The sequence below is a fragment of the Takifugu rubripes genome, chromosome 19 (genome assembly GCF_901000725.2).
Source record: "Takifugu rubripes chromosome 19, fTakRub1.2, whole genome shotgun sequence".
Taxonomy (NCBI): domain Eukaryota; kingdom Metazoa; phylum Chordata; class Actinopteri; order Tetraodontiformes; family Tetraodontidae; genus Takifugu; species Takifugu rubripes.
In genome coordinates this window covers 13,112,510-13,139,121 of record NC_042303.1, presented here as the reverse complement: position 1 = coordinate 13,139,121, position 26,612 = coordinate 13,112,510, and the positions used below count along the sequence as shown (strand labels likewise).

General features: G+C 44.3%; 4 protein-coding genes and 1 long non-coding RNA gene across 6 annotated transcripts; 2 read left to right on the top strand and 3 right to left on the bottom strand.

The window, feature by feature from the left end:
* Nucleotides 1-123: 123 nt before the first annotated feature.
* Nucleotides 124-982, bottom strand: LOC115246815 (uncharacterized). 2 transcript variants are annotated; one of them, XR_003885887.1, is made up of 2 exons: nucleotides 855-982; nucleotides 124-398 (listed from the first exon to the last, which is right to left on the bottom strand). It is a non-coding gene; the product is annotated as an uncharacterized lncRNA (long non-coding RNA). The 2 variants fall into 2 exon arrangements; XR_003885886.1 differs by having other exon boundaries at nucleotides 797-933.
* npepl1 (aminopeptidase like 1) lies at nucleotides 275-4,984 on the top strand. Its single transcript, XM_003973476.3, has 12 exons — nucleotides 275-458; nucleotides 888-1,073; nucleotides 1,273-1,443; nucleotides 1,547-1,636; nucleotides 1,752-1,833; nucleotides 1,977-2,119; nucleotides 2,303-2,380; nucleotides 2,458-2,558; nucleotides 2,680-2,803; nucleotides 2,894-3,070; nucleotides 3,171-3,281; nucleotides 4,339-4,984. Exons 1-12 carry the CDS (start codon nucleotides 309-311, stop codon nucleotides 4,495-4,497), a joined length of 1,572 nt encoding a protein of 523 aa, XP_003973525.1. The 5' UTR covers nucleotides 275-308; the 3' UTR covers nucleotides 4,498-4,984.
* Nucleotides 4,985-5,231: 247 nt separating this feature from the next.
* ctsz (cathepsin Z) lies at nucleotides 5,232-8,204 on the top strand. The gene is made up of 6 exons (XM_003973477.3): nucleotides 5,232-5,576; nucleotides 6,284-6,447; nucleotides 6,540-6,719; nucleotides 6,809-6,959; nucleotides 7,411-7,573; nucleotides 7,666-8,204. Exons 1-6 carry the CDS (start codon nucleotides 5,452-5,454, stop codon nucleotides 7,789-7,791), a joined length of 909 nt encoding a protein of 302 aa, XP_003973526.1. The 5' UTR covers nucleotides 5,232-5,451; the 3' UTR covers nucleotides 7,792-8,204.
* Nucleotides 8,205-8,395: 191 nt separating this feature from the next.
* Nucleotides 8,396-12,914, bottom strand: nelfcd (negative elongation factor complex member C/D). The gene is made up of 15 exons (XM_003973525.3): nucleotides 12,568-12,914; nucleotides 12,109-12,215; nucleotides 11,885-11,994; nucleotides 11,655-11,764; nucleotides 11,448-11,555; nucleotides 10,951-11,103; nucleotides 10,503-10,633; nucleotides 10,236-10,401; nucleotides 10,023-10,157; nucleotides 9,768-9,907; nucleotides 9,513-9,627; nucleotides 9,343-9,438; nucleotides 9,122-9,262; nucleotides 8,883-9,012; nucleotides 8,396-8,768 (listed from the first exon to the last, which is right to left on the bottom strand). Exons 1-15 carry the CDS (start codon nucleotides 12,610-12,612, stop codon nucleotides 8,734-8,736), a joined length of 1,722 nt encoding a protein of 573 aa, XP_003973574.1. The 5' UTR covers nucleotides 12,613-12,914; the 3' UTR covers nucleotides 8,396-8,733.
* Nucleotides 12,915-13,199: 285 nt separating this feature from the next.
* kdm5ba (lysine demethylase 5Ba) lies at nucleotides 13,200-26,149 on the bottom strand. Its single transcript, XM_011614111.2, has 27 exons — nucleotides 25,860-26,149; nucleotides 22,992-23,069; nucleotides 22,680-22,802; nucleotides 22,396-22,566; nucleotides 22,000-22,125; nucleotides 21,688-21,778; nucleotides 21,512-21,600; nucleotides 21,256-21,414; nucleotides 21,006-21,125; nucleotides 20,667-20,825; nucleotides 20,186-20,367; nucleotides 19,911-20,073; nucleotides 19,632-19,751; nucleotides 18,979-19,173; nucleotides 18,541-18,722; nucleotides 18,107-18,231; nucleotides 17,806-17,956; nucleotides 17,495-17,615; nucleotides 16,943-17,298; nucleotides 16,345-16,483; nucleotides 16,088-16,267; nucleotides 15,848-16,006; nucleotides 15,196-15,615; nucleotides 15,048-15,126; nucleotides 14,790-14,974; nucleotides 14,438-14,698; nucleotides 13,200-14,240 (listed from the first exon to the last, which is right to left on the bottom strand). The coding sequence occupies exons 1-27, from the start codon at nucleotides 26,010-26,012 to the stop codon at nucleotides 14,103-14,105; spliced, it is 4,425 nt and encodes a 1,474-aa protein (XP_011612413.2). The 5' UTR covers nucleotides 26,013-26,149; the 3' UTR covers nucleotides 13,200-14,102.
* Nucleotides 26,150-26,612: the final 463 nt, after the last annotated feature.

Sequence of the window (26,612 nt, the reverse complement as noted above, 5' to 3'; positions counted from 1 at the left end):
CACATGAACGACCTCAGTGGCTTCTTTGTCACGCTGTGTTGAGCTTTCAGGATTAAACTTTGAGTAAATGTCCTGTTTAATATAACATTCACGCCAGAAAAATAAAGAAAGAAATCACAACAGCCCAGTTGGTTTTGCTTTAATTCTTCCATTTATCGGACATGTTCATGACAAACGCACAGGATTATTTTTTGTCAAGTTCTTAGATTCCGGTTAACACAATCGCGCCGACGGATGTTTGTCCTCTCCCGGCTGCCGTCGCCGGGTCACCGTCGGTGGACAGCGAGCCTTCCGTCGCGAACACAGAAATGGCTAGCGTGGTGCTGGAGTTTAAGCCGTCTGCCGGCGACTCTGAGCCACAGAATCGCCCTGTCCTGATTATTGGACAGCTGGTGAACCTGCAGAAAGTAGGTTGGAATCAAATCAAAGGAAAGCTGCAGCCCGGAGTCAGCAAAGAGGTACTGAAAATGCAACACGATCGCTGTTAGCTAACAGTAGGCCAGCGGAAGTAGACGTCGGTTAGCGCAACTAGCCAACGCAAAAACACGTTTAAGCATTTAAGATGACAACTTTTTATATTAAAAATGTATTATTTGTCTTTTAATACGTAGCAGTTAAGGATCATTAAAAGAAACCATTGGAAATTTAGTCAGAATTTTGCCTTACACAGCTTACCTGGTTATATTTGGCTACTCGAGAAAAGAAATATAACGTCCTCGACACTCATGTGTTCTAGTCGCCGTGTTGCAGCTCAGTCTTACATTTTACCAGTTATCAATTTTCTTCTCATTCTTACATTAAGTAGGTGTAAAGGAGAAGACTGGACTAATGCTAAATATGAGCCAAAAACGAACTTCTCGTTCTGTGTTGATCTGACTTTTCCTCAGACTTGGCAGGCAGCTCTCGGTGCTTTGAATCCGAACCCCACAGACAGCTGCCCCCTGTACCTGAACCATGCCGCCGTGGCTGCGCTGCCCTCCCGGGTCAGCAGGCACAACAGCCCTTCCTCTGCACACTTTGTAACTCGTCTGGTTCGTTCCTGCCTGCCAGGAGGGAGCAATCGCTGCATTGTGGTGTGTATCGTTGCCTCATCCATTTCATTTCCTCTTCAAAGCGGCAGAATTTTGTTGTCTTTAATGTATTCTAGGAAGCCTTCACCATCACCAAACACCCCCACATTTTGTATTATGGTAGTGTCTTGATAGCGGTGTCATTAAAAGGCCATAGTGCGGTTGACAGTTTGCCAGACACGAGCGTTTCTTTCTTCTCCAGATGGTTTGTGAACACTCGGATGTGTTCGCCTCCTCCTGTGCCATCGCCAGGGCCTTCCCTCTTTTTACCCGCCGTTCCTCCTCCTCACGCAGGGCAGAGAAGAAGAACGTCACCGTGGAGTTTCTGATTGTTGAACAGGACAGCAGCACCCTGGATGCTGCAGAGCTAGAGGTCCAGCGCTTATTTCTTCTTTTGAATTTTTTATTACGCGTTTTCAAATCCATTTTGAGAATCCGTTAAATGCGTCGCGGCTGAAGGCTTCTCTTCTCTTTAGTGTCTCTCCAACGCTGCTGATGGAGTCCGCCTGGCGGCGCGCATCGTGGACACGCCGTGTAACGAGATGAATACGGATCACTTCTTAGACGTGAGTCAGATTGGTTCTGATTCTGGCAATATTGTTGCCATTATTAAAGAACGCCTTTAACGGCTAGATTCTTTTATGCTGGCACCGTCACAAACCCTCCTGTTTCCCGTTTCAGGAAATCAGGGCTGTGGGGACTGAACTCGGAATTACTCCAGTGATCATTCGTGGTGAAGAACTGAAACAAAAAGGGTTTGGAGGTACTTTTGCAGGAGATATTTACAGAAGGCTAAATCACCTTTATTTAATGCTAGCTTTGTGTTTATCTTTGTCAGTATGCCATTATTTTAGCCTTAGCCAAATAAACACCGATCACCTACAGAGTTATTTTTTATCCTTTCAGGTATTTACGGAGTTGGGAAGGCAGCAGAACATCCTCCTGCATTAGCAGTTCTGAGCCACAAACCTGATGGTGCCACACAAACCATTGCATGGGTGGGCAAGGGCATTGTGTATGATACCGGAGGACTCAGCATCAAGGGAAAGGTATATCCCACGTTCACCTGTACCGCACAGCATAGAAAACGCAACATTTTCTGAATCTTGTGAAAGTATTTCATCGACTGGACATTCAGTTTTAACAGAGTGAGGGGTCTGTCTTGCACATCTGCCACTGGGGAAGCAGAGATTGATCCCTTAAAGTCTTTTTTTTTTTTTTTAAATCTTCAGACCACAATGCCAGGAATGAAAAGGGACTGTGGTGGAGCTGCTGCCATTTTGGGAGCTTTCAGAGCAACCGTCAAACAGGTTTTATAATAACAAATGTCCTTTTTATCCCTGATGAGGTTTTTTTTGGGATGTTTGATTTCATTCTTTTGTGCCAGGGATTTAATGACAACCTCCACGCAGTGTTTTGCTTGGCAGAAAATGCAGTTGGGCCCATCGCCACACGGCCTGATGATATTCACACTCTCTACTCTGGAAAGTACGACACTTGTGACCACAGCCTGAACATGTGATCTGATTCCTGAAGGACTGTGAGCCTTCGTAGCCATTTTCCTCTATCCTGTTTGTGTTGAATAACTAAAACCAATGTTTGTATGAAGGACCGTGGAGATAAACAACACTGATGCTGAAGGCAGGCTGGTTCTGGCTGACGGAGTGGTGTACGCCAGCAAAGATTTGTCAGCCGATATCATTCTGGACATGGCCACGCTGACAGGTGCTCAGGTATGTGATCGCCTCTTATCTGCTGGATATGAAGGATAAACAAGGGCCAGACCGACGATAACAGAATTCCTTCCTTCCTCTGTTGTCCAGGGCATCTCCACTGGGAAGCACCACGCCGCCGTGATGACTAACAATGAGCAGTGGGAGACTGCATGCGTGCGTGCTGGCCGTAGCAGCGGCGACCTCGCTCACCCGCTGGTCTACTGCCCCGAGCTGCACTTCAGCGAGTTCACCTCTGCCGTTGCCGACATGAAGAACTCTGTGGCTGTAAGTGAGGGAGCAGGGATGGAAGTTGCTGCTTCGTAACATCAGCCGAATCCTTTTGTTTGGCTTATTTTGACATGTTTGCTTTTCCCTCCTCCGACAGGATCGAGAGAACGCTCAGAGCTCCTGCGCTGGCCTATTTATTGGCTCCCATTTGGGCTTTGACTGGCCAGGCGTCTGGGTTCATGTGGATATTGCCTCTCCAGTCCACGCTGTGAGTTCAGTGTTGTGCTGTTGCCTGTTTGTGCTGCCAGTTGAGGGAAAGTGGTTATAACCTGCCTGCAGTATCAGTATGAGTCATTTTTCAGGTTCAAACAAGCAGGAGAGGGAATGTAGGAGGGTCTGGCAAAGTTTAACTGATCTTCATAAGATCACATGAGCTCAGCGACTAAAGTTTAACCACAAATTCACAATATTATTTTATGGTGGGAAAAATTTCTTTTGGACATTTCTTAGTAGTTGCTTCAAAAATATCAGCAGCTAAAATTGTTGTTCAGTGGTCTTAAATATGAATAATGAAGCATTAACTATAAAAAAAACTTCACAAGGAGCAGAATCAGAATGTTTCCAGTAAGTGTACCAAGTTACACCTGTAAATAAAGGAATGACATTTGGAAGTTGCTAAGTGACATAATTACTGGCAGAGATAAAGTTGACATAATGTACATATTTCATCATGTTCATTTGCAATGATCACTGTTTAATTTCGGTCATAATTGGTGCTGCGCTTGTTTTCTAAAACTTAGAATTTCTATCCTATAAGTGAGAGGAAATCTCAGAGAGATTTCAGGAAGCAAACGGTTGACATGGATCAGTGATCGTGTCATGTGAGGGTTTTTTTCACCGGCACTCCTTAGAACACCAGTTCCTCTGGCGTTTTCCTTTTATACCAGAGTTTAAACAGAAAGTTATGTCTGTACTTTTTGACACTGAAGAAATGATGGCCGTTGACAGTCTAATATGTGACAGTTGGTTATTTTATAGACTTCCTCTTTTAATGACCTTTATTCCCCTAAAAACAAAAGCTCAACCAAAAGCAGCTGATTTTGTCGTCTTGCTGTCCTACTTCCAGAATAAGAACTGTCTCTTTATCCCGTTCTTCCCCTCCACTGTTACTGTATCGTCTCACAAACGGACGACTACACCGCAGTAACAGAAAGAAATGAAACTAAACGGGCTGAAGTTTCACTCACATTGATGTCAGAAGGAAATTCTGGGTAGGTTTCCAGCAGAGGCGATGGAATGTGACCCTGTTCATTTTGTTTGTGCAGGGAGAACGGGCCACAGGCTTCGGTGTGGCGATGTTAATGGCCCTGTTTGGTCAGGCTTCAGACGACTGCACGCTGAACAACGTGTCTCCCCTGGGTGCTGCTGCCAGTATGAATGAAGACCAAATGGAGCGCGACTGCAAGAGGCGAAGGCTGGTCTAGAACCACAGAGGCGGTCTACACGCCGCCCTCGACCACTCCACTGCCATGAAGCCCACTCAAACTACCCAAATTAAAAGTTCACCCTGTTTGTGTTGAAATGGTTTACCTGTGATTAATGTGCTTTAAATGCATACGAGTCTTTAAAGTTAGTAGACCACAAGTGTTTTACACGGTTAATATTATAGTCTTGCTGGACTGGCTTTCATAGCTACATTAAGTCCATTTTTGACTGTTTAGTAACCGTACAACCTTTGTCGTTAATACACAAGTCAACATTTCAGGTTAAATGCGCTCTTTAATTAAGCACTGCATTTGTCCCATTATATCATCGGTTACATTTAAGTGTTCATAATGTAATGTTCACTCTTGATTTGTGGTGATAATCACATAAGCTATGGCAGCAACCATGTGATGAATTGAAATGAATATATCATGACAATCCTGTCCTGAAATAAATGTATCTGGTAATAAAACAACGTGCAGCAGCCTACGGCCACATTCATACACCCACAACAGAAGCCAGGCTGTGACCAAGAATCCTGCAAGATTTTTAAAAAATGTTTTGTTCTTCAGATTAACTTTTTTAAGCCCAAACTGCTGGTTCTCGGGGCCACTGTACGTACAAACAGGAGTTGCCGATCTGGTCACGTGACGGGTCTGATGACAGTGACTAATGTATTTCTGTATTTCTCAATTTAAAAAGCTGATGAGCTTCTGTCTGTGGCTACTGACCAAGACTGGCCTATAATACCGTTTCCCTGCATTTACCCTGCAGTGCACTTCTCTAATATTGCGCCTAAAAAAATAAGTCACCGGCATCGGGAATGATCTGCCGGGTCACGTGATTGCAGCTTGGTTTTTACGCCAGGTTCCGCTGCAGGCACGCCAGTGTGATTTAGTTTAGGCTCCTGTCTTCTACGTCGCTTTTAAAGCCTCTGCGGGGGAATCTGAAAGATGGCTCGGACACTTTTGCTTGTCCTGTTTTCAGTCTTGGCCTCGGGTGTGTTCGCCGGAACGTTTTTTAAGCAAAACCACGCGTGCTATGTTCCCAAACCCCGGAGCATCGGCTTTGGAGTGAAGTAAGATTTGAACGATTTTACAATTGTGTTGAGTCAAACTGCTACTGTTATATATCCTGAGGTTAAATAATAACAATAATGATGATATTCAACGAGGCGACATTAGTTTTGAGCTGGAGAGACGTTCAGGGTCATAGCGCGTTCTGTTTTGGGTGACGTTAAGGGCGCATTAAGAAATTGCAACGTGAAAAATCCGACTTATTAATGAAAAAAATAAAATAAACCCAAAAACAAAGGATTGTGGATTGTCCCGATGCACGCATTTTCGGAGGGAATCAAGCAAACCAATTTTACATTGTTGCTATTTTTTCTTTTGAAAGTTAGAACTACTTCCTGTCATGTGAGCCAGAGACTAACGATCAATCATCGACATTTTTAACGCATGTTTGTATTCTAGATGAAGAAGAAGCAATTATTGTGTGTGTGTGTGTGTGTGTGTGTGTGTGTAGGGAAGGGGGTATCATCATGTATTTTAACAATGTCATTGTAAATCAAATTATAAAAGTTATTTTTTAACAAGAGTTGGGGGAGGAACCCTGCGGTTATTTCCTTATTTGTTGGAAAGAAAGGTTTACTTTTCTTTTATTACCTGGCCTGCTGTAAAAAGTGATTATAAGTCTTTCACTAACCAGAAGTCCAAAAAGCACAAACCAGTTTGAAGATTTGCCTGCGGAGACTTGATTCATGTAACAATTGTCTGTTTGCAGGTCCTCCCCTCAGCCTCATGAGTATTTAAATGTTTCTGATCTGCCAAAATCTTGGGACTGGAGGAACATCAAGGGTATCAACTACGTCAGCACAACTCGCAACCAGCACATCCCCCAGTACTGTGGCTCCTGTTGGGCTCATGGCAGCACCAGCGCCATGGCAGGTATCTGCAGCGCAGCAGGAAGCTTTCACTTCCTGGTTTCACACGTCTGTACAGGTATAAAGAATCCCCCTTTTTTAATCTCTTCTCTCCAGATCGCATCAACATTAAGCGTAAAGGGGCGTGGCCATCAGCCTATCTCTCGGTGCAGCACGTGATCGACTGTGGTGACGCCGGCTCCTGCCACGGAGGAGATCACAGTGGAGTCTGGGAGTATGCGAATCAACACGGGATCCCTGATGAGACGTGCAATAACTACCAGGCTAAAGACCAGGGTGAGTGTCTTCTCGTGCACAGAGTAGCAGCAGCAGCTTCCGTTGCCATGGTTGGAGTCTCACCCGTCGACGTCCTCTATCCTCTAAAGCTTGCAAGCCCTTCAATGAATGTGGCACCTGCACCACTTTTGGAGTCTGCAACATCGTAAAAAACTACACCCTGTGGAAAGTCGGAGACTATGGACGGGTTAGCGGGAGGGAGAAGATGATGGCAGAGATCTACGCCAGAGGACCCATCAGGTGACGGTTTTACCTTTTACAGAGTGAATGTTGCAGCTCCTGAACGCAAAACGATGACAACGTCGAAGGCATTTACACCTTTTAGAGACACACAGTTGCAGCAGAGCCCGAGAATTGTGGGTAGGAACGCTTTCACAAGGGTGTCACGCGTTGCCTTTGAGACACATTTCCTCACAAAGCGTTTAATGACCTTATCAACATTCATTCACTCGTGGGTAGGAGAGGTCCGTTTACAGTTTACTGTGGCCCGTATCTGATCCGAAACCCAGAAGGGGAACTTTTTCAGCGTGAAACCAGCGAACTGAAAGGGAACTGAGCAGCGATGGCCGATGATATCCAAACGTGACACATGAAAGAGAGAAACGCATCATTGTGGAAAAAAAAAAAAGAAACAAAGAAAAAATATTTTGGTGAATGAAGGGATGGTAATCTGGTGTGTTCTGTTCTCCAGCTGTGGGATTATGGCCACAGACAAGCTGGACGCCTACAGCGGAGGAGTGTATTCAGAATACCAGGAAAGCCCTTTGATCAACCACATCGTGTCTGTGGCGGGATGGGGAATGGAGGACGGAGATGAATTCTGGATCGTCCGCAACTCCTGGGGGGAACCATGGGTGAGTCTTCAGTGAAAGCACACAGGCTAAAACAAAAGTACTGGTACTGGTTTTTTTTGGGGAACCCTGAAACCGTCACAAACTTTGTGCAGGGGGAGAGGGGCTGGCTCCGAATCGTGACCAGCGCCTACAAGGGCGGAAGCGGCAGCTCCTACAACCTGGCGCTGGAGGAGGACTGCATGTACGGAGACCCCATCGTCCCTAAGAACTACCTGTAGGACACAGATGTGATGTCCTCCCACCTCAGGGGGAAGGGAGCTCTTCCAGTGCAACGCTGAAAAGGGAAAACGTTTTAATTGTTTGTGTTTGAGAGATTACGCTCCAGCATCGTCGGGGATCACGTTGGGGGGGTGTTTTAGGCCTTCTGGGATTTTCTGGAGACTGTTGAACAGTCCGGAAACAGAACCACATCAGTCCATTTAACACTGTACGTAAAATGTGATTCTTACCAGTGTTGATGCTTTTGATTCTTAATGCGTTCCAGCGACGCCTGTTTTTAAATCGGTCCAGCGTTTTAATGCAAAGACAAACTTGTGTGGAGTTTGTGCTCACAAAAGCACTAATTCAAACGTGCCTTACGTGATTTACGCCTTTTTTTTGTTCAATAAAAATAAAAATCTGGTTTAGCTTTTTTGGACTTTGTGCTGAACTTTTCCATTTTAGCTCATGTTGCTGCACCAGATGTTCATTCTCTCAATCCCCCTGAACATGGAGGTAAACAACAGCAGTAAATAACCCTAACCGTAAATAATAGCACACACTGCTGCTTCCAGTCTGTTGTCCATCAATAATCTCATATGTTCAATGAGTTACACAGAGATATCCATAACGGCTCAATGCAACGAGGCGCGTGCAATTTTATTTTAAAACTACTAGAAACACAAATAGAAAAAAAAAATAATTCAAATATACGGATTTTTAAAAAAACAAACAAAATTGGCTACGTCTTTGGAGCATTTGTGTCCTGGTATTTTCCGAACAGTCGTCCCTCACCTCAACAGAAACCAGGACTCATTCATCTGGTCGACTGGGAACGGTGCGTCATCCAGCTGCGCTTCGCTGACAAACGGAGCCGTTCGTTACCGTGGCGATAACGGCTTTTCAGTCCGACACTGAGTGTGCAACATCTAAAAAAAACAACTTTGGGTCTCTTCTCAGCATCAGTTCATCATGATGAAGTTGGATTTGCAATGAGCTGCAAAATGGAAAACAAATATTCAGTGTGTGCATCAGAAACAGACGCCGACGCATCTGAAACCAGGATGAGTGACGCATTTATCCGCTTCCGTATGAACTTTAGCTCACGTACCGATGAACTCTGCCACCGGGTCGTGTTCTCCCTCTGTGCGGATCGTTCCTGCGATGCTGTCGTTCTCCAGGATGGGCAAGAAGAGCTGAACAAAGTCTGAGGTGTAGGGAGGAGCGATCACATCCAGCACCTGGGAACACAGAGCCTGATGGGTTTGCTGCACCATTTACACATCCAGCAGCATCCAGCAGCATCCAGAATCTCCCAACTCCTGTTTCTTGGCGTCTCGCATCAGTTACCTCTGTGACAAAGTATCGGATGAGGGAGATATCCGTGTTGAGCTTCTCCAGACATTTGCGGATGTAGCCGACAACAGGCAACACGTAGCCACGGCTCAGAAGGTGAACCATGCGGTCCAGCAGAGTCTTCTTCAGCTCCATCTGATGGGAGACAAGAGATGCAACCCAGCGTGAGGCGAGGGGGTCGCTGACGGAGAGGAAGAGGAGGACAGAAAGCCAACCTGCTCCATGACGTCCAGCTGGCTGTGCTCTGTCTCGAAGAGCTTGATGAGGAGATGGAGAACCTGCGGGTGCAGCAGCTGGTGGCACGTGCAGATCTGTGTGGCACAGGGTTGATGTTTAAAGATAAACACCCTCCATTAGGAAGGTCAGCGATGCGGCGAGGTCATACCTCATCCAGTAAGGCTAGATGGATGGGAGTGTGGTCGGTCTGTAGCTGGAAGTACCGCGGCTCGGACACCGTCCAGTCCACCCATTTTAAAACCCCCATAGCAACCACTGGAAACCTGACGAGAGACACACACTCAGACCTTTAGTCTCTACTCTGAGCATCTGTGCAGCATCTGATGCATTTCGACTGTTGGAGTATTTATTTTCTGCCCAATCTCAGTTATTTTAAGAATTAAATGTTGTCCCGTTTGCTCACCGGATGCACTGATACAAAGTTCCGAGTTCAGCCACCAGTTCTGTGGCTCCTTTGTTCTCGTTGCAGCACAGGTTGTGCACGGTCTCTATGGCCTTTGAGGTGGACTTCAGCTCATCTTTATTGATGTTGACGCGTTTGTTCTGGGGGTTGAACAGAAACAAGAGTTTGCAGCTGTTCTAAAGGTCACTAGATTAAATCGCAGGCCTGAATCAGTTTTTCAGTAACGGCGCACTATTTGGCATCATATTCATCTACCTTCTTCCACGTTTCAACCACACTGGCTGCGTACGCCAGGATGTGGATGTATTTGTGTTTGTGGTCTTGGTTGATCTTTGACCCCGGTTTAAACAGCGACTGCATGAACAGATCCAGGAAGGCAGGAACCCTGATCTGAAGGTGACAACGTTCCACTTAATGGAGTCATCCACGAGCACGAATGCGCGCGTTTCACTGCAGCTCAGGCCTCACCAGCTCCACAGGAGGTGGATCCATGCTGCTGAACATCTTGAATAAGACTGTGATGTCGGCAGGATTCAGGGCTCCTTTGGATAGCATGGCCCCCAGCGCCTGGCAGGCCCGAGGGTAAGCTGCCGCGGTGCCGAGCGCGAGGGTTATCTGACTGGCATCGTGACCTCTGAATTCCAAGCAAAGGACCAAATTAGGACTAATCATTAGATTCAAACAATTAAAGTTGATGGAAAGCTACAGTCCGTGAGGTTTAGCAGTCAACGGTACCTCTCGTGCGCGGACTTCTGAACCTCCTGGCCGATCCTTCGAACAGCTGAACCTCCCTGTTCCTCCTGAGCGAGAATGGACATCATCGACTGGGCAAACAGGTAGGTGTGCTCACCGTGACACACCATCTTCTACAGGGCAGATAACACAAACACTCAGCAAAGCAGAGGGGGAAGCCTCAGATGCAGGCTGCTGCATGACGGCATCATCATCCTAAACTAATTTATTAGCATTTTGACTTTTACAACCAACACTTGTAGAAGCAGAACAGAGCTCTGAGTTCTTATTTATGTTAAATGTTCAGGAAGCTGTATTTTATTCTAATCTTTCCTCCGGCCGAGCATGCACTGCGACAGTAGGGTTAACTGACTAAATAAAATCAATGCGAGAATAGAACTGATAAAATATATATATTTTTTTAAAGCACAGTAATTTAACACAAGCGTACTGCAAACTCTGGCAGATTCTTCTCCAGGTTCTCTTCTCCTCCATCCAGCAGTGTGGCCAAAGATGTCCTCAACACCCGTGAGAAAACCTCAAGCTGCTGACACGCTGTGGACACGCTGGTGATCTCACCCTGATAACCTGCATCAGAAATGAGCTAAACACACACAAATGTCAAATATGAAACATCAATGATTTATAATAGAAAACCAATTGCATAAGATGTAATATGATAAATATAGAACATTAAGAAGACATTTTCAATCTATCTGAAAATAAATGGAGTTTATGAGCGTATGTCTCCATCTACTGGCAATGAGAAGAATTACACAAATACAGTTAAAGTATTAAAATCTCTCGCGCGTCACGACAGATATTTTTCCACATTTAACCTTACAAAAATATACTATTGTGACTGTAAATATATATTGATCAACAAAATGAACAGAACCCCCCCCCCCGGAGTGAAAAGTGTCATTTAACTACTGACACTTGTTTTACCTTCACAGTGAAATTGAGCATCAAACAGTCCGGATGAGCCTCTGCTAGTTTATAGAAAAGATCTCTCCACGTGGTGTGTGCGATCATCTGCTCCAACCAAGCAGGTGTCTGAAAGCGCAAAGTGAGGATGTTTCAAAACGAAGAGGACACCGTTCTCTTGCACGACCCCGTATTTGGACAAATGCAGACGCTTTCCCAAAATCTCACCTCTCCTTCAACAGTGAAGATGGAATCAGCTTTCTGGGGGTCAAAGTGTTTTATCAGGAGACTCTTGAGGTGATTTTCCACTCGCTCTTGGACCTGAGCCGGCTCAACACCTGCAGCCAGGGACAACAAAATGATATGTGACTGCAGTGATCTGGTGTGGGTCAGAGGAGTCATAGAAAGGTCATTTCTGATGCAAGCACAAGCAGAACCGTATGTGATCTGCCATTTACCCATCTGAATGAGCCACTCTGCCAGCAGATTAACGGTCTGAGCCACAGCGGAGTAGTTGTCAGAAAGCAGCTGGATGACGAGTTCTGGAGAACCACCTGCTTTAAAATAGCTGCAAGACGACAAATATTATATTACGAACCTTTCAGGCAGAACAGTAAACCCTGGAGAACATTGTGACATTAGCATCACTGCCATTTCTCCTGGTTTGATCAACGGTGCTTACGTTTTAAGGGTGTTGAAGATGGTCGGCTCCATAATGTAATCTCTGCTGGAGAACCTGGTCAGACAATCCTCCTGGGTCGTTCCATCATCTGCTTCTACGCTCTCCTCCTGAGAGCAATGCATGCATGCGCGTTTTACATGAGATTCGCAGGACAATTTAACACAACAGAGCCATTTCCTTTAATTACTGGACTGCGCGTTAATATATGAGCACTAAGTCCCAGGTTGTGCACTGGTTTAGTGCCATATTATAATGAGCCCTGTAGGTTTGATGAGCTTTTCTGCCACCAACTGTAAAGTTGACTCTAAAGTGTACGTTAGCTGCGGCATTTTAGTAACGTGCGGCCCTTTTAAAACATGTCTCTGTCAATTAGCTCTGTGAATGCGGTGACTAACTGCGAAAAAAAAAAGGCAATTAACGCTGGACTCTAGCGGTACCCCGCTGCTAAGCTAATGCTACCTGGCGGGCTAATTCTCCGGCACCGCTGTAGTATTCTTCGTCCATGGCGACGACACGGGAGTCGCGTTAGGTCGAAGTAACGCTCCGACTTGGCGTCAATAAACGCAGGGTGGGTTGTGCAATTAAGTGAGGCTATTGCTGTTTGTAAAAAAAAAATAAAAATATATATATATATAAATTCTTGAGGAAGCTAGCTACAAAATGACAACAAGCAACGGAAAATGGCGTGCGCAGGCCACGCCCCCGGAATGAGTGACAGCGTATTTTCCCTCAGCTCGGTCTGTCAGGAGAACTCTCAAATACAGTCTTTAAGCATCAAACTGGCAGCGATAAGGCAGAAAAAAGTCCAACTTTAAATGTGAAATACACCTGTTATCAAAGTATTATCTGACATTTGCAGTATGGTGAATAAATCCCTTGTCTTGTCTGCTGGCGTGCCGTTTGGTGATTTGTTGTCATCTTGCTCTGGCGACTTTACAGTGGAGCAGGAACGCTGCTCGTGCACAACGCTGCTCGTGCACAACGATGGCATTAATGACCCTCAGGACTTGGCATCTGTTGCACCCCGTGACCGTTTTCACTCCAGGTCTCGATGCTTTGCGTTCTCTTTAGGACATGCACAGACAGATGCATACGGGAACAAACATTTTTATTTTATAATGCAAACCGCAACATATGAATTATATTATTTACCCAAAGGAGCAGAAAACGTCATATACCCGTGGCAAAGAAATCACACAGTCTGTGTTAAAGTCCAACACAATATTTTCCATCCTAAACCATAAAGGCAAACTCTACCCTCCAAACAAAAATGTACATTCCTTATTCCTGTGGTCATGATTAAGTCTCACCAACTACCAGTAACAATAGATCCAGAACTCACAGCGCTAAAGGGAAACAGACCTGGTATCAAAGTCAGTGATTTATTAAGGAAAAATGGGCAAAACTGCACGTTAGAGCTCTGAGGGATTGTTAATGCTCTCCGATTCCACCCCTCTGAAACTATGTAACATCACAGGATTCATAAAGTGAATTCATCAAGGTTTTTGCTTCAACAAGGCATCCTATCAAAGAAAGCACAGTTCAGGTGCAAACTGAACCTCAATTGATCAGTTCAGTTATTGCTTAGATAAATAATATTTTACTCTACAAGAGGAAACACACGTCTCACATTGTTCAGATTAATGTAAAAAGGTTTTAAAATGTAAAATTTACTTTTTGGTTGAAAAATCCCTGTGCTATTGGTTCTTGAAACACGTTACCATTTTGTAGACCTGCATCAAGACATGGAAAGTGGAAAGTTTCAGAAAGGATTAGTTGGCTGGCTGAAAAACCAGCCACTCAAAAAAGGAAAAGAAACAGTTTTTTGTTTTTTAAGTCTGGAAAGAACAGTGATAGCACCATGTTCACTAAGGACAAGCTGAGGGTAACCGGGAGAAGCCACGGGGGGGGGGGGGGGGGGGCCGGCACAGAGTTCAGGTGTGCGGAGAAGTGCGTGGCTGGAAAATAAAACCGCTGATCCTTCTAAGTTTTCTTTATTCTCCTCTGTCGTAGTCTGGCTGTGTGCAGCTTATGCAAATATAGTCCTCCTTCTCTGCTCGCTCAGCGGACAGTCCGACGCAGACTTGGTGAAACCACTGGTTACAGCTGCCATCACATTGGACCCAGTTCACCTAAAGCGAGTGGAGAGGACATTTGAGTATTTCTGCATTACTACTTAGACTCTGAAGTGTTCCACACACCAGAGTTTCTTTAAAAAGCTAAATGCTGCTAACCTTAGTGCTTCACACCAATGTATTCTGTAGTTTCAAAGTGCGATAAAACCCTACATGCAGATTTTGCATGCTAGAAAATCAAGAGGAAAACAAACCTCGTCGCCCTCTGGCTCTCTGCACCAGGGTGCAGCACACAGCGAGTAATCCTCCTCCGAGTCTGAAGGAGGCGGCTCCGGTACCATCTGCTGGGCAGAACAAGTTCTCCTGTTGTCCTCACTCTTTTCCTTGCTTTTCTTTGACTTTTTACAGCACTTCTTGGCCTTTTCGTTGTGCCGAGACTCTGAGCTGTCCTTGCGTTTCTTTGTCCTTTTGTTCTGACCGTTCGATACCTCCTTTTTCAAACTGGAATCTTTAGTCTACGTCAAGATAAATACGCAAAGGGGTAATTATGAATAATCTATTGTAATAGGACGAGTAGCGAAACATGAACCCATTTTTTTTTGTTACCTTTTTGTGAGGGCTCCCTCTTGAAGACGGTTGGTCCTGTTCCTTGTTCTTCCCAGAGGGGGCGCTACTTGGAGGCAGAGGGGCTAATTTGTACAGCAGGTATTTATAGAGCTGTTCGGTTTCAGGCAGGGTGACCTGCAGGAGGAATCCCTCCACCATCAGCTCCTCCAGCTCAGGACCAAGACCTGAGATGAAATAAAGACAGTTCAGAAAGAGAAATAAAAAAGGGAAAAGATGTAGAGATGTTCCAAGACTGACCCTGAATTGGAATCGAACAATGTTTTTTATGAAAAAGTAAACTGTTGATTTCCTGAGTCAGATGCGACGGTACCCGCCCCTGTAAGAATAAACGCTCCGTTAATCACAAAGTCTGTAAAATCAAACAGGCGATTGTTCTTCGACGGACCGTCTTTGACACTTTCTGCAGCACTCCGTCTGTGCAGGCCTGCTGAACTCTGTGCTGCCATCGCACCGTCCTCTCGATGAGGAATCGCAGGGCATCCCCCTCCGGCAGCCGGACCCGAATCCTCTGCAGTGAAGCTAATAGGGGCAGGACCTTGTCAAGCGGGGGTTTCTTGGAGCGCTGGCAGTACGGGCAAAGCCAGGCTTGGCCATACGCGGCCTCGCTCGTCATTGTGACGCAACCGGAGTGGAAAACGTCCCGACAGAGCTCGCACTGCACCATTGCACCCGAAGGGGCCTTTTGGCAGACACAAACACTAAGTGTGCAATAGTTTTCAGAAGAAAGAAGTTTGGATTCGTTTGAAGCACGCAAGGCCAACAAGAGCTCCAGCTCCCTCTGGTGGACCTCGGTGAGCGTAGCCATCTGCCAAAAACAAGCAAACATATGACCTTCTGACGGGACAACAGGTTCTTATAACTTGGGTGTAATTTGTGAACTAAAGCTATACTCTTTGGTTCTGTAAAAAACACTCTGATGATCATAGACGAACTGAACAGTTATTTACATCATGAAAATGTTAATACTTGCAACTATAACTACACTACAACACAGTAGTAAGAGTTCCTGTTGAGAAAACTCCGATGTATCCACTCACAGCAGAGGCCGAGTCCTTGCTCTCAGAGAGAGCTCTTTCCACATCACACAGAGAGTCCAGAAGTGTTGGGGATTTTTTGCCGGACTGTGCTGCATCTTTTGTTTTCTTACATCTCGACTTCTGAGGCGCAGCCCCGATGTCGCATCTTGGGCAGAGCACCTGGAAGCATAAAACACATAAGTACGACTCATTTTCCAGGCATGCTTCAATAATTGACTGATTAGATCATTAGAAACTTACCTCAAGGAGAGACAAAGGGGAGTTTTTCAATAGGAATGTCTTCCCTGCGCTCTCTTTCCAGGACTGAATGTCACAAACGAGAGCTTCCAGTCGACTCAGGGGGTCCAGTCTCACTGGGATGCCCTCTGCTCTGAGAACCAGCTCAGAGAGGCTGTCCAGCACAGGAATACGGCCCCCGAGCTGGAAGCACCGACATTCAAGATTAACAAATGAAACACAACCAAATCAAGTGTGGTTCAAGTTGGAATATGCATCACCTGGAGAGCTTCAGCTTCCTGAAGCCAATTCTTGGCCTTGTCAATGACATCCTGCAGCTGCAGACAGTTGGGCAGATAAGCAGGGATGTTCTCCACTTCCTGCAGAGCAGCCTCGAGTGTTTCCATGCTGTTATGAGGCCTGACGTACAGAGACACGAGGATAAGTACGTGTCTCTATATAGTGACATGAGTGCCAGTAAACCTTTTTCCAATTGTCTATATCAGTTCACTTAAAAACGAACATTTATTGACCAAACTGTATAACATTTCACCAGGGATGTGCTAAGACATGGTGCTATGCAATCAGACAAATTCGATAGTGTGGGTCTCCAGTGGAACCAAAAATGTGTTCCCCTCTATCCAATGTGATCCAGGTCAGCAGTCTGAAGAATCAGAACTTTTCCTCCCCCTCCTTCCCCCCTTCAGCCCACATTATTGATAAGAAATCATTTTTTTTTTTTAAAACTGTGAAATCTTATTGGAGCTGGATGTTTTTTAGTTCACTTCAAACACCCATTAAAGCTCCACATAAAAAGAGAAAGTATAAAACATGGAAAGCTCTGGGAAGCGCAGGTTGCGCACAGCTTGGTGTTCTAACCTGGATTCCAGCAGACTGAGAGCTCGCTCCTCCCACTGCTCAGACACTGTCAGCAGCTCCTGCAGCCGGGCCATGGCTCTCTCTACAGAACTGTGTGGTGCCAAGCCCACACCCTGATCAATCAGTCTTCTCATGGTGTCCAAACACAGACTTTCTGGCCGACTGCTGGCCTGCTGCACAGCATCGAGCCAACGGGCCTGCTCCAGTCTCTCTCTCAGCAGGGGAAGCTGCGGAAGCTCCACATCCAGGCCCAGACTCATGTCCAGCAGGTCTTGCAGCTCCACGGGGCTGGGTGACTCATCAGAGAGCAGACGCTCGCTGCGTTGCTGGAAGTCATCTACTCGGGTCAACAGATCCTGGCGGAGTATGTACAAGAAGCATTCAGGGACTGAAGTTTGACAGCTTATGTAAGAACTTTTCAGAAAAACAAGCACATCAACCATGAAAACTCTCACGACATCAGCTTAAAAACTCAAATTCAAACTTTAGATTTAGATATTGAGAACAATGGTACAAAAGATGAATATTTGACATCTAAACTGTCCTGCCAACCTTCAGCAGAGGACCCTGTCTGATGTTGCACGGCAGATTATCCAACTGTTGGACAAAGGACCTCAGTTCTTCTGCTGTCAAATCATTCTGGTTCTGAGACTTTCCTCCTCCAGAACGATACCTAAAAACATACAAAAAGTGCTCAATGGGTCGATATAAACATTACAAAGTGTTAGAAATTAGTAAAGTAAAAAACAAACAAACAGTGCAGTCGAATTTAAAAGCATTAAATGATGTTAGATTTTTCCCTTTCAGTCATAATCTAAGGTTAATTCAAAACTCTTCTGACAATAACAAATTTATTTTCATACCTTGTCTGTCTCTTTCCGTTAAGAAGCTGTTGTGCCATCACAGCAACTTTATCAGCCTCAGCAGTGGCTGTGCGAAGCTGATCCACCAGGCTGATTTTTGGAAAGGCTGACGTTTCTGCCTGTTCCACCAGACTGTGAAGCTCCTCCAAACCTGACAAAAAAGCAATATGGGTTCTCAAAACCTGTAAATTACACTCTAACCAGGTGACACAAACTATGTCAATCATTCTAAAATAAGACAACGGTGAAGGAAATATTCAGGGTAGCAACAGATTGATACGGATATGCTTTGACTGCTAACCTTTTTTCTTGCTTCCTTTGTTCTCCAGGATCTCCTGCACATTGATGAGCCATATTTTATACGACTCAGCACGTTGGGTGACCGATGCCTTCATGGAATATAACTCATCTAGCGTAAACTTGTAACTGAGAACACAAGACAAAAAGAAAAATACATTTATACTGAGAAGCAGCAGTTGTTTAGGTATAAAACAAATATTTCTGACCACTAAAAATATCTTAATGAACACTTTTTACAATAAATTTGCCAGTGAGGCTAAGAGCATTGCGACATTAATAATCTTGTATTCACACCATTTAAGACAGCATTTCTTTAGGACAATATTTGGGCAGTGACGCATCTAACTTGATGGATGGCAGCTTAAAACAAATATTTCATAACAAGTGAAATTTTTGAGGATAATTGTGTTTGTGTGGTGGTTACTGAAGACTCACTTGAGTGTGAGGTTTCCGTGAGGGCAGGAACAAAGGTGCTGGGAGTGGTACAGGCACGCCATCTTTCTTGGTGTGCAAGCACAAGAGATGCCAGACAGGAAGCAGGTGGTCCGACACTTGCAGCACTGCTGCTCCTCATCTGGGAGCGCCTCGGAATCAACTTGTCGAGATTGTACCACACCCTGGGGAGACAAATCACACAGGTAATAAATGAGGCAGCCATGTGGAAAAAGAGCTCCAGTAAATTCTGATAAGGGGCTTTAAAATGTAAGAGATGGATCAGGGATATCGTCACAGCTTCACCTGATGGCTTTTGAAATGTGATTCTTTTAAAAACAAGATCATTCCTTACACTTTCTCTCCAGAATATTACTGACATTTTGGACTTTCTACACATATTAATTCAGTTCAAAAGCATACAGATGACCAAATACTCACCATTTTCTTTATCATTTCTCTTAATTTGTCTTCTTGTTCCACAATGACAGTCATCTCCTTCTGCACTACTGCTGCCAGGTCAACATCCATGGTGTTGGCTTTAGAGGCCATGTTACAAACCATCTCGTCATGAGAGAAGACGCAGTACCTGCTCAGCTCACGATAGTGCGACACGCAGCTGCGGCCGACAGGAATCTGAAGGACAAAAGGAGTTTAGAAGGGTCAGGCCAGTACCTAATATAGCAAAATGTGCCTGATGACAACCACAACACAGATTAGGAATATTTTATACCACACAGCAAGTTTTAAAAGAGTGTTGGCTGCAGCATGGCCTTGAAGAGAGCTAAATGAATTATGTTCTGATTTATGATAGTACTTTTAGATTTTAGAACAAAAGCCAGCCATTTTAGAGACTACTCTTAAGTGTATGAGTGGTGCACATGGTGCCAATTTTGACCTTATTTTAAATTCAATATTTCATTTTACTTTAATATTTTTATCTTATCTCATTTTCTCTGTGCAATAGTAGACGATCGCAGTCTTTAGAGGAGCGCCCAGAGTGGATGAAAACTGCTGTTGGAATAAGCTTTGTTTGTGTCCTCATTAATAAAAAACATCTAGTTGCTAGGAATGCTTTCTTTCTGAATTCTTACCCAGTCCATTGTGCAAAAGTTGACAGCTTCAGCAAAGTTGAAACCTTGGTTGAATCCACTGTGATAAGCTCTGGGGAACGTGATGACAAACTCGCCTGCACACTGGTTGGTACGATAGATCTAGTCATCAGAAGAACAGAAGGATTGCTTTGTTTATTGATCTACTTCCACTGTAACAGCAATAGGAAGGTTGGAAAATCAACCAGGTCTGTCCTCGGACTTGGAGGAAATGGGATGTTGCAATTATACGATCGATGTGACGATGGTGAAAATGTTTACCGGCACGCCGTTGTTCATCAGGGTGTTGGGATTCATAATGGTGACTAGCTGGTGAAGGAGGTCTGGCTGGGATTCAAACAGCTCAGGGGCAAGATTCCTCATCACTGACTCGAGCTGCTCTGCAGCATAAGCAGGGGCTCCGTACCAAGTCTTTGGCTCCCCCCTACATAAAGGAAACACCATTAGTGGCATACAACTGGAGATATGTCAGACTGCACAAATCAAACACAAAGACAAGGACAATGAAATACAGGAGTGTAAAAACTGCACTGTACCAGTGAAGATAGTTAATAGAGTAACTCCAGTGGTCTTCAATATGCCAGCAGAAGGCAGAGAAACACATGCCCACGTAGAGCCAAGGTAACTTCATCCCGCAAATGTCGGCTGTAATGTAAGTCAACACTGAGCCGTCCAGGACTGGCATGTTGTTCAGGTTCCAGCCGCTTGTCAGGTAATGCTGTGGATCAGAGATGGGTCTTAACACTCTACTGGCAATTACAGTAGCAATCCTTTAAATCATTACATGAGTATTGTTCATTACATTATTTTCAGCAAAAAAAAGCTGTATTGCTCCCTAAAATTCAGGATCTCTGTGAACAAGATCATCACCCTTCATGATGTTTATGTTGCTTTGTTTGACAAGTTGGCATGAGAGCACGTACTCTTAATTTTTATACTATTGTCAGTAAACAGATAAAACCAACAAACAATAGCAAAGACAAATAAAAGACAACACTCCCTAAACACTCAGTGTACCTCATCCTCAGGGGCCACTTGAAAATGGCTGTTCTTCACCGGGAAACCACTCCCAAACTCCTTAGAGGCGATGTCTGCTCCGTACTCCACTGTGACATCCTCGTCGATGGTGCTAACAAGACGCCAGAACTCCTTCTCCACTAACTCAGTAGGGACCATCTAAAGAGAGACGAGCGTGTGCTGTAGCTGAACAGGCTTACAAAAATCTATCGGCAACTACAAGGAGATTTTTGCTTGTGTCTGCAGTTTGAGATGAATTTTTAAACTGCTTAATGTTTAGATGATCGTGTCTTATATTTTATAAGCCAACAACTTAATAGTAACAGCACACAAACTCACATGAACCGGCATGTTGAAGTAATCCGACTTGAAGGAATCGGCCATGTCTCCAAATGTTTGGAGGGTGTAGCTCCTGCCGGCTTGCTCAAATCCAAAAGCAACAGCGGGTTTACCACATTCCTATTAAAAATAAATTAAGAAAAATGTAAAAGACAGCTCGAAATGATGCCGTATGTCACATCAAACATATTATTGCTATTTTGGTCCTGAAAATGATTAGCTCCCAGGAGGTGAAGTGTCTGCAGATCACCTGCGCCAGACACTTGGGACATCTCCAGTCGCCTTTGGGAACATCGTGGAGGGGAGGTATCAGACAGAAGGTGTGATAGCTGTCATCACAGCCATCACACAAAAGCAGACGGTCCTCAGCAGTCCCACAGCCACACACCAGGCACATGTATTGATCCACCTGGGTATGCAGAAGAAGAGTCCTTATATAGCTACAATATCTACATAGTACTCAAACTGTGGTGCGACATCTTCATTCAAAACCACACAGTACATACTTTGCTTGAGGGAGCACTGTTTATCAGATTTAATGCAGGTTCTTCATTCTCAACAGGCTCCTGCTTCACCTCAGTGACAGCCATCCTCACTGAAACACATTCACAAAGCACCACTGAATATCTGAAATACGCTTGTTGTTTTAGGAAGGTTAACATTTTCCTTGCTTTGCTCTTACCATATTCTGGTTTGACAGAATATCCCATCCTTCTCCTTACGCTGTTTCGAGTTGTGCAGATTTCCCCAGGTTCAGATTTGATAAAGCTCCTCTGTAGAAGCCACAGAAGTGAATCAGACTATTGTGTACATTTCCAGTGAATTCAGTAGGAACTTATAAGCCAAGTGGTGGGGAAAAACTGACAAAACTTCCAGGGTAGATTAGGATTTGTATGTCTTCTCTTAGGTAATTTCTGTGTTTACTCATCTGTGGTTTTAAAAAAAAAAACAACAACGATAAAACATTAAATAAAAAATGGCAGATTGGACTCACTTCAGATCTCATTCTTTTTGCACGACGAGCGATACTGCAGGTCTCCTGGGGTTGGACAGACTGCCTCTGTGGCAAGTCATGTGGGGTATATTCCTTATCTTTAGTGTCATTGGTCAAGGTAGCTTTCTGCAAACAGATAAAGGTGATAATTTCAGCACACAGCGTATCAACCCTGAATGAGTAACATAGTATCTTTTCCTTCTTTAGTATCAGTGCAACATTATTTAATACTCAAACCAAACAAAGTGGAAATTACGCAACATGGACAGATTATTATGGTATTTGCTGAATTAATAACCCTGAAAAGGCCGAATGTCAAAAATGGTGTTCTAATAAAAGGTGAATTACAAAACATCCAACTACATTGCAGCTCAGTTAGGACAGAAAAGAACGTACGGGCAGATTGTCTCCAGTTTGAAACAGGTTATATGGGTAGAGGATCCTCTCATAGTGTGCCCGCAGATGAGAGCCTACAGCTTTGCCTGGAGCAAAGCCCAACTTCACAGATATCTTTGTCCATCGCCGCTCCCTGCAGACTGCATCAAAGCCTCCTTCTTCATTCACCAGCTTAGATGGTGGAAAAAAAGGACGTGTTAATTTTGAATGAGAAACGTGTTTACTGTTTCTATTTTCATAAACGAGGATATTGTCAAACAGAAATAAATTGAGACTTTATGTACCCTATTCAGCTGGTAAAGGTCCAAAATCTTTCTTTCGACATGAGGGATTTTCAAAGTGCATCCTTGAAGTTCCCAGAATTTTGCGATTTGATCCAGAAAGTTGAGCTTAACTCTGGTCTGTGCCTGCAAGCATAATAACACTCCTGAGTTAAAGTTGAGGAAAGAATACTTAATACAAGTGTGGAATCAGAAATAATGGCAGCTCTTCAAAATGCACGCAAATAATATAACCACTTTACAGACCAATGTGCCCCCCCCCACCCATGACTGCATTTGGCCACCCACGTGCATTAATACAAAACCAAAATGTACCTCCAACTCATTCAGTCTTTGTATCCGGGGTGTGAATTTCAGCCTGTCCACGTCACAGGCAAATGGTGGCTGCCAGTCCTGAGAGGGGAAAAACCAAACATGAGAAACCCCGTGCATCCTTATAGGTGTGATGTTTGTAACACAACTCAAAGAGAGTATGCCATACTTTTCAGAAACACATTCAAAATCACTCAGAACACGACGGTGACAGACACGTTTTCGTGGAACAATAGCTTCACTTTAAATGTGACATTTTACTCAGAAAACTCACCTTGTTTTCCTAATCCAGCCACAGGCTGTTTAAATGTTAATGGGGACCAACAGGGAGTCCAACTGTATCTGGATATAAATATTTCTTAATACTGTTACATAATGTAGGCCTTTTACTTTGCCCTAATTATCAATGTCAATTATAACCCCGCATGCGATTTCACGCAGATGTTTGTCTCTTTTTAATTCCAGTATACTGCTCCAACTGTTGCGGCAGGAAAATAATGGACTTGTTATACGTGTTGACTTACAGGCTAGAGCAAACCTGCCCACACGACTTCCTGCAAGACTAGAGACACCACTTTCTGGTGGCGCAGGAATCAAGATCACTTTCATATCAGTACGCACTTTGTGCCAAACAGTGGCCGATTTGTCTCCAGACATAATGTTTACAAAAGAGGGTAACTTCTGCATCAGCGCTCTTGATTGTGTGGCCAACGTGAATATAATAATAACAGAGCCATTCACAGAGTAGCACGACTGTTCTTTGTCCAAGAAGAACATTTGTTACAGTTTGCGGACCAAATCTGATTCCAAAACCAATGAACTCGTTTCTCTTTAAAGAAAGATGGCCATTTTGCAGAAATTCAACTTTAAAGATTAAAATAAACCCGTCACTACAGAGCCATCCACCCACGGTAACACTACACTGAAACCAGGAATGTGCTGTATTAGCAAACAAGATACGGTAACTAATCATGTGGCGCGACTCAAAAAGGCCTGAAAGTTAGTTTAAAACTTGCAACACCTCCTTCAACACTTTCACTGGAAAAATATAATGTATTTGTAGAATTTATACAGTTTTCTGATGGAAGAACATTAACTTTATTACCTTAGCTATATATAAATAGTAGTTCCCAGAGATAACAGAACCATTGTACACACAAGTGAACCAGAACCACAAAAGAAATCAGTCATTTTTAAATATTTTAAAATCTTTTCCCTCCTTTAGATCATCTCTCATATATTTTATATCATTTACAGTCAAATGTGCAATTTTAGAGAACAACAAGATTAATAGAGGTGAAGCTAGGTAATCACAAGCCTTTCATTTTGCATATGTTCAGCAAAATATACAGACGATATATCGAAATCTTATATGGAAACTACAGAAGAAAAAAGGAAACAAAGAAAGGGAGCTCTTATCCTAGATCATATCTGAAAAAGGCCCAAGATGTCAACAATACACAGTGCAAGAGATACATTCTTTAACCGCTCTTATTTACATTTCCTTATAACCATATGGTTCAATAGCCACACTATAATATGTAGCCATATTTCAATATGTATATAAAGAAATCAGAGAGTTGCACAGGAGGGTGTGAGCCTAGTCAGAATTCTCCTTTTAGAACAGCAATTGGTCACAAATATCACCATAGATCATCGTGTATAATAGTAATAAGACCATCTGCTAGTTTTTGATCATATGCACACATAGCCTACATTACTGGCTGCGATTCTTATAAGAACCCTTTTAATTAAATCTGACCACCACTGGTACCTTTGATCATCAAGCAGCCCTGCCATCTACTGCGTAAAATGCACATTTCCAGCCATCCTTTTTAAATGTATTTTCTTCTGGACAGCCCACAGACTGTATACAAAGACAGGCAAACAGTGAGCAGTCCCCCACCCAGCCCTGTGATCATGGTGCCCAGTCGGCCCACCACCCCGTTCAGCCATGGAAAACGGGCTTTTACAGCTTCCCGAAGTCAAATACAAACCAAAAACACAGCCTGGTGAGGGCAAAAACGAAGTCAACGCAGGGCTTTAGGGTTCTACACTGAAACCGTGCAAAGAGAAGGGGGAAAAAAAACGTGCGTTTCGAAATAAACAGTTTATTTAATCCATTATCTATACAAAAAGTCTGTAGGCTCGCACACATCTCTAAATCAAGGATCCGCGGCCACTAGTTATCAGACATATGCGAGGTGAAAAGCCCTTTATTAGTAGGTTTCGGTGGGATGGTGATAAAAGTGTGGGGCCGATCAGCGAAGCCTCTCCATACACCGCCGGTCACCCAGCACGTACGTATCGCTTCCCGGACCGAATGTCAGGCAACTGCCCCTTTAAACGGGCCCGATTAACGCCAGCCAAGTTGAACCACACCGGGCAAATCCACCAAATCCTCTTGAGAAATGCCCCCGTCCTCCTTTTGCGTCGATGTCGCAGCTTTAACACATATCGCGAGTGACTCTTTCGGGGAGCCGATTCCGTGCACGCGATCCAGGAAGCGCTTCATTCGGCGCATATGTAAACACCATCTCTTATTTTCGTACGCCTGCAAACTTTAGCGTCGGGGTTACTTCGGGAGCCTTTGGGGGTCGAGGATAGCGACGTTCGCAGAAGCGATGGGGCTTTTTTTTGCGGGGGGGATGGTAAAAACTTGAGCGGGGCGCACATTTCGCACGGGGCCGAGGCAGATATCGAACAGTCCACACTCGGGCTAACTGACAATTCAACTCAGGAGCCGCACTCCGCCATGTTGAATCCTGTCTGAAACACAACTTTGCCTGCGACGTTATAAACAACAGTCGGGGCCAACACGCCAGGCGAGGGACGCTTATTTGCGTCGGGGGGGAAATTCTCAATACTTACAGGAGGTGGTCGGATCTTGCAGATGCCAGTTTTCTCTGCAATGGGTCGTATTTTCTTGATGTATGCAAACGGGTCGGCAAATTCCTCCCAGCTGGGCTCAAAAACAGGGCACTCCGGAGGGGGAATGAACTCATTTAGCTGAGGTTGAGTCATCGTTGCATCTTCGTTATGGCTGTAGCTGAAATGTTTTCTTTGCAGGGCGTCCTCGCGTCAGATGTGCTCGTTATGAATTTCTGTCCATCAGTTCATGTCCACTCATTGAACTCAAAGACGAATTATCTAGTTGGGGACGAGAGGGTGACAGCCGGGGACTGTGTACTTCCGCCTAAAAAAGTAGACACGGTGAATATTTAGGTTAGTCATTTATAAACGGCTTTTTTCTTATTTGAAAATATAAAAATCGTTTGGGGATCATTACGTGGGTTTATATTGAGCACTTTAACGTTTATAATACAGACGGAATAGTTTGCGTTCGTGTGTGTTTTCAAGTTGAACCTCTGCGGATCGTTATTAAACGACGGGAAAAGTCTTTGTGATGGATTTTAACAACATTTTAATTGGACGACAAAAGCATTTACCATTATTCGATTAACATATTCGATTTTAAATACTCTTTTGTTAAGGGCTATGTAATTTATTGGTTGAGTCGTTTCCTCAAACGACCGTTCCTCTTTTGTTTTTTGCTTGATTCGCACACCGTTTCATACCGTGTTTGGACCGTTACAACCTGCCTAGATCCGCCGAAGAGAAAAA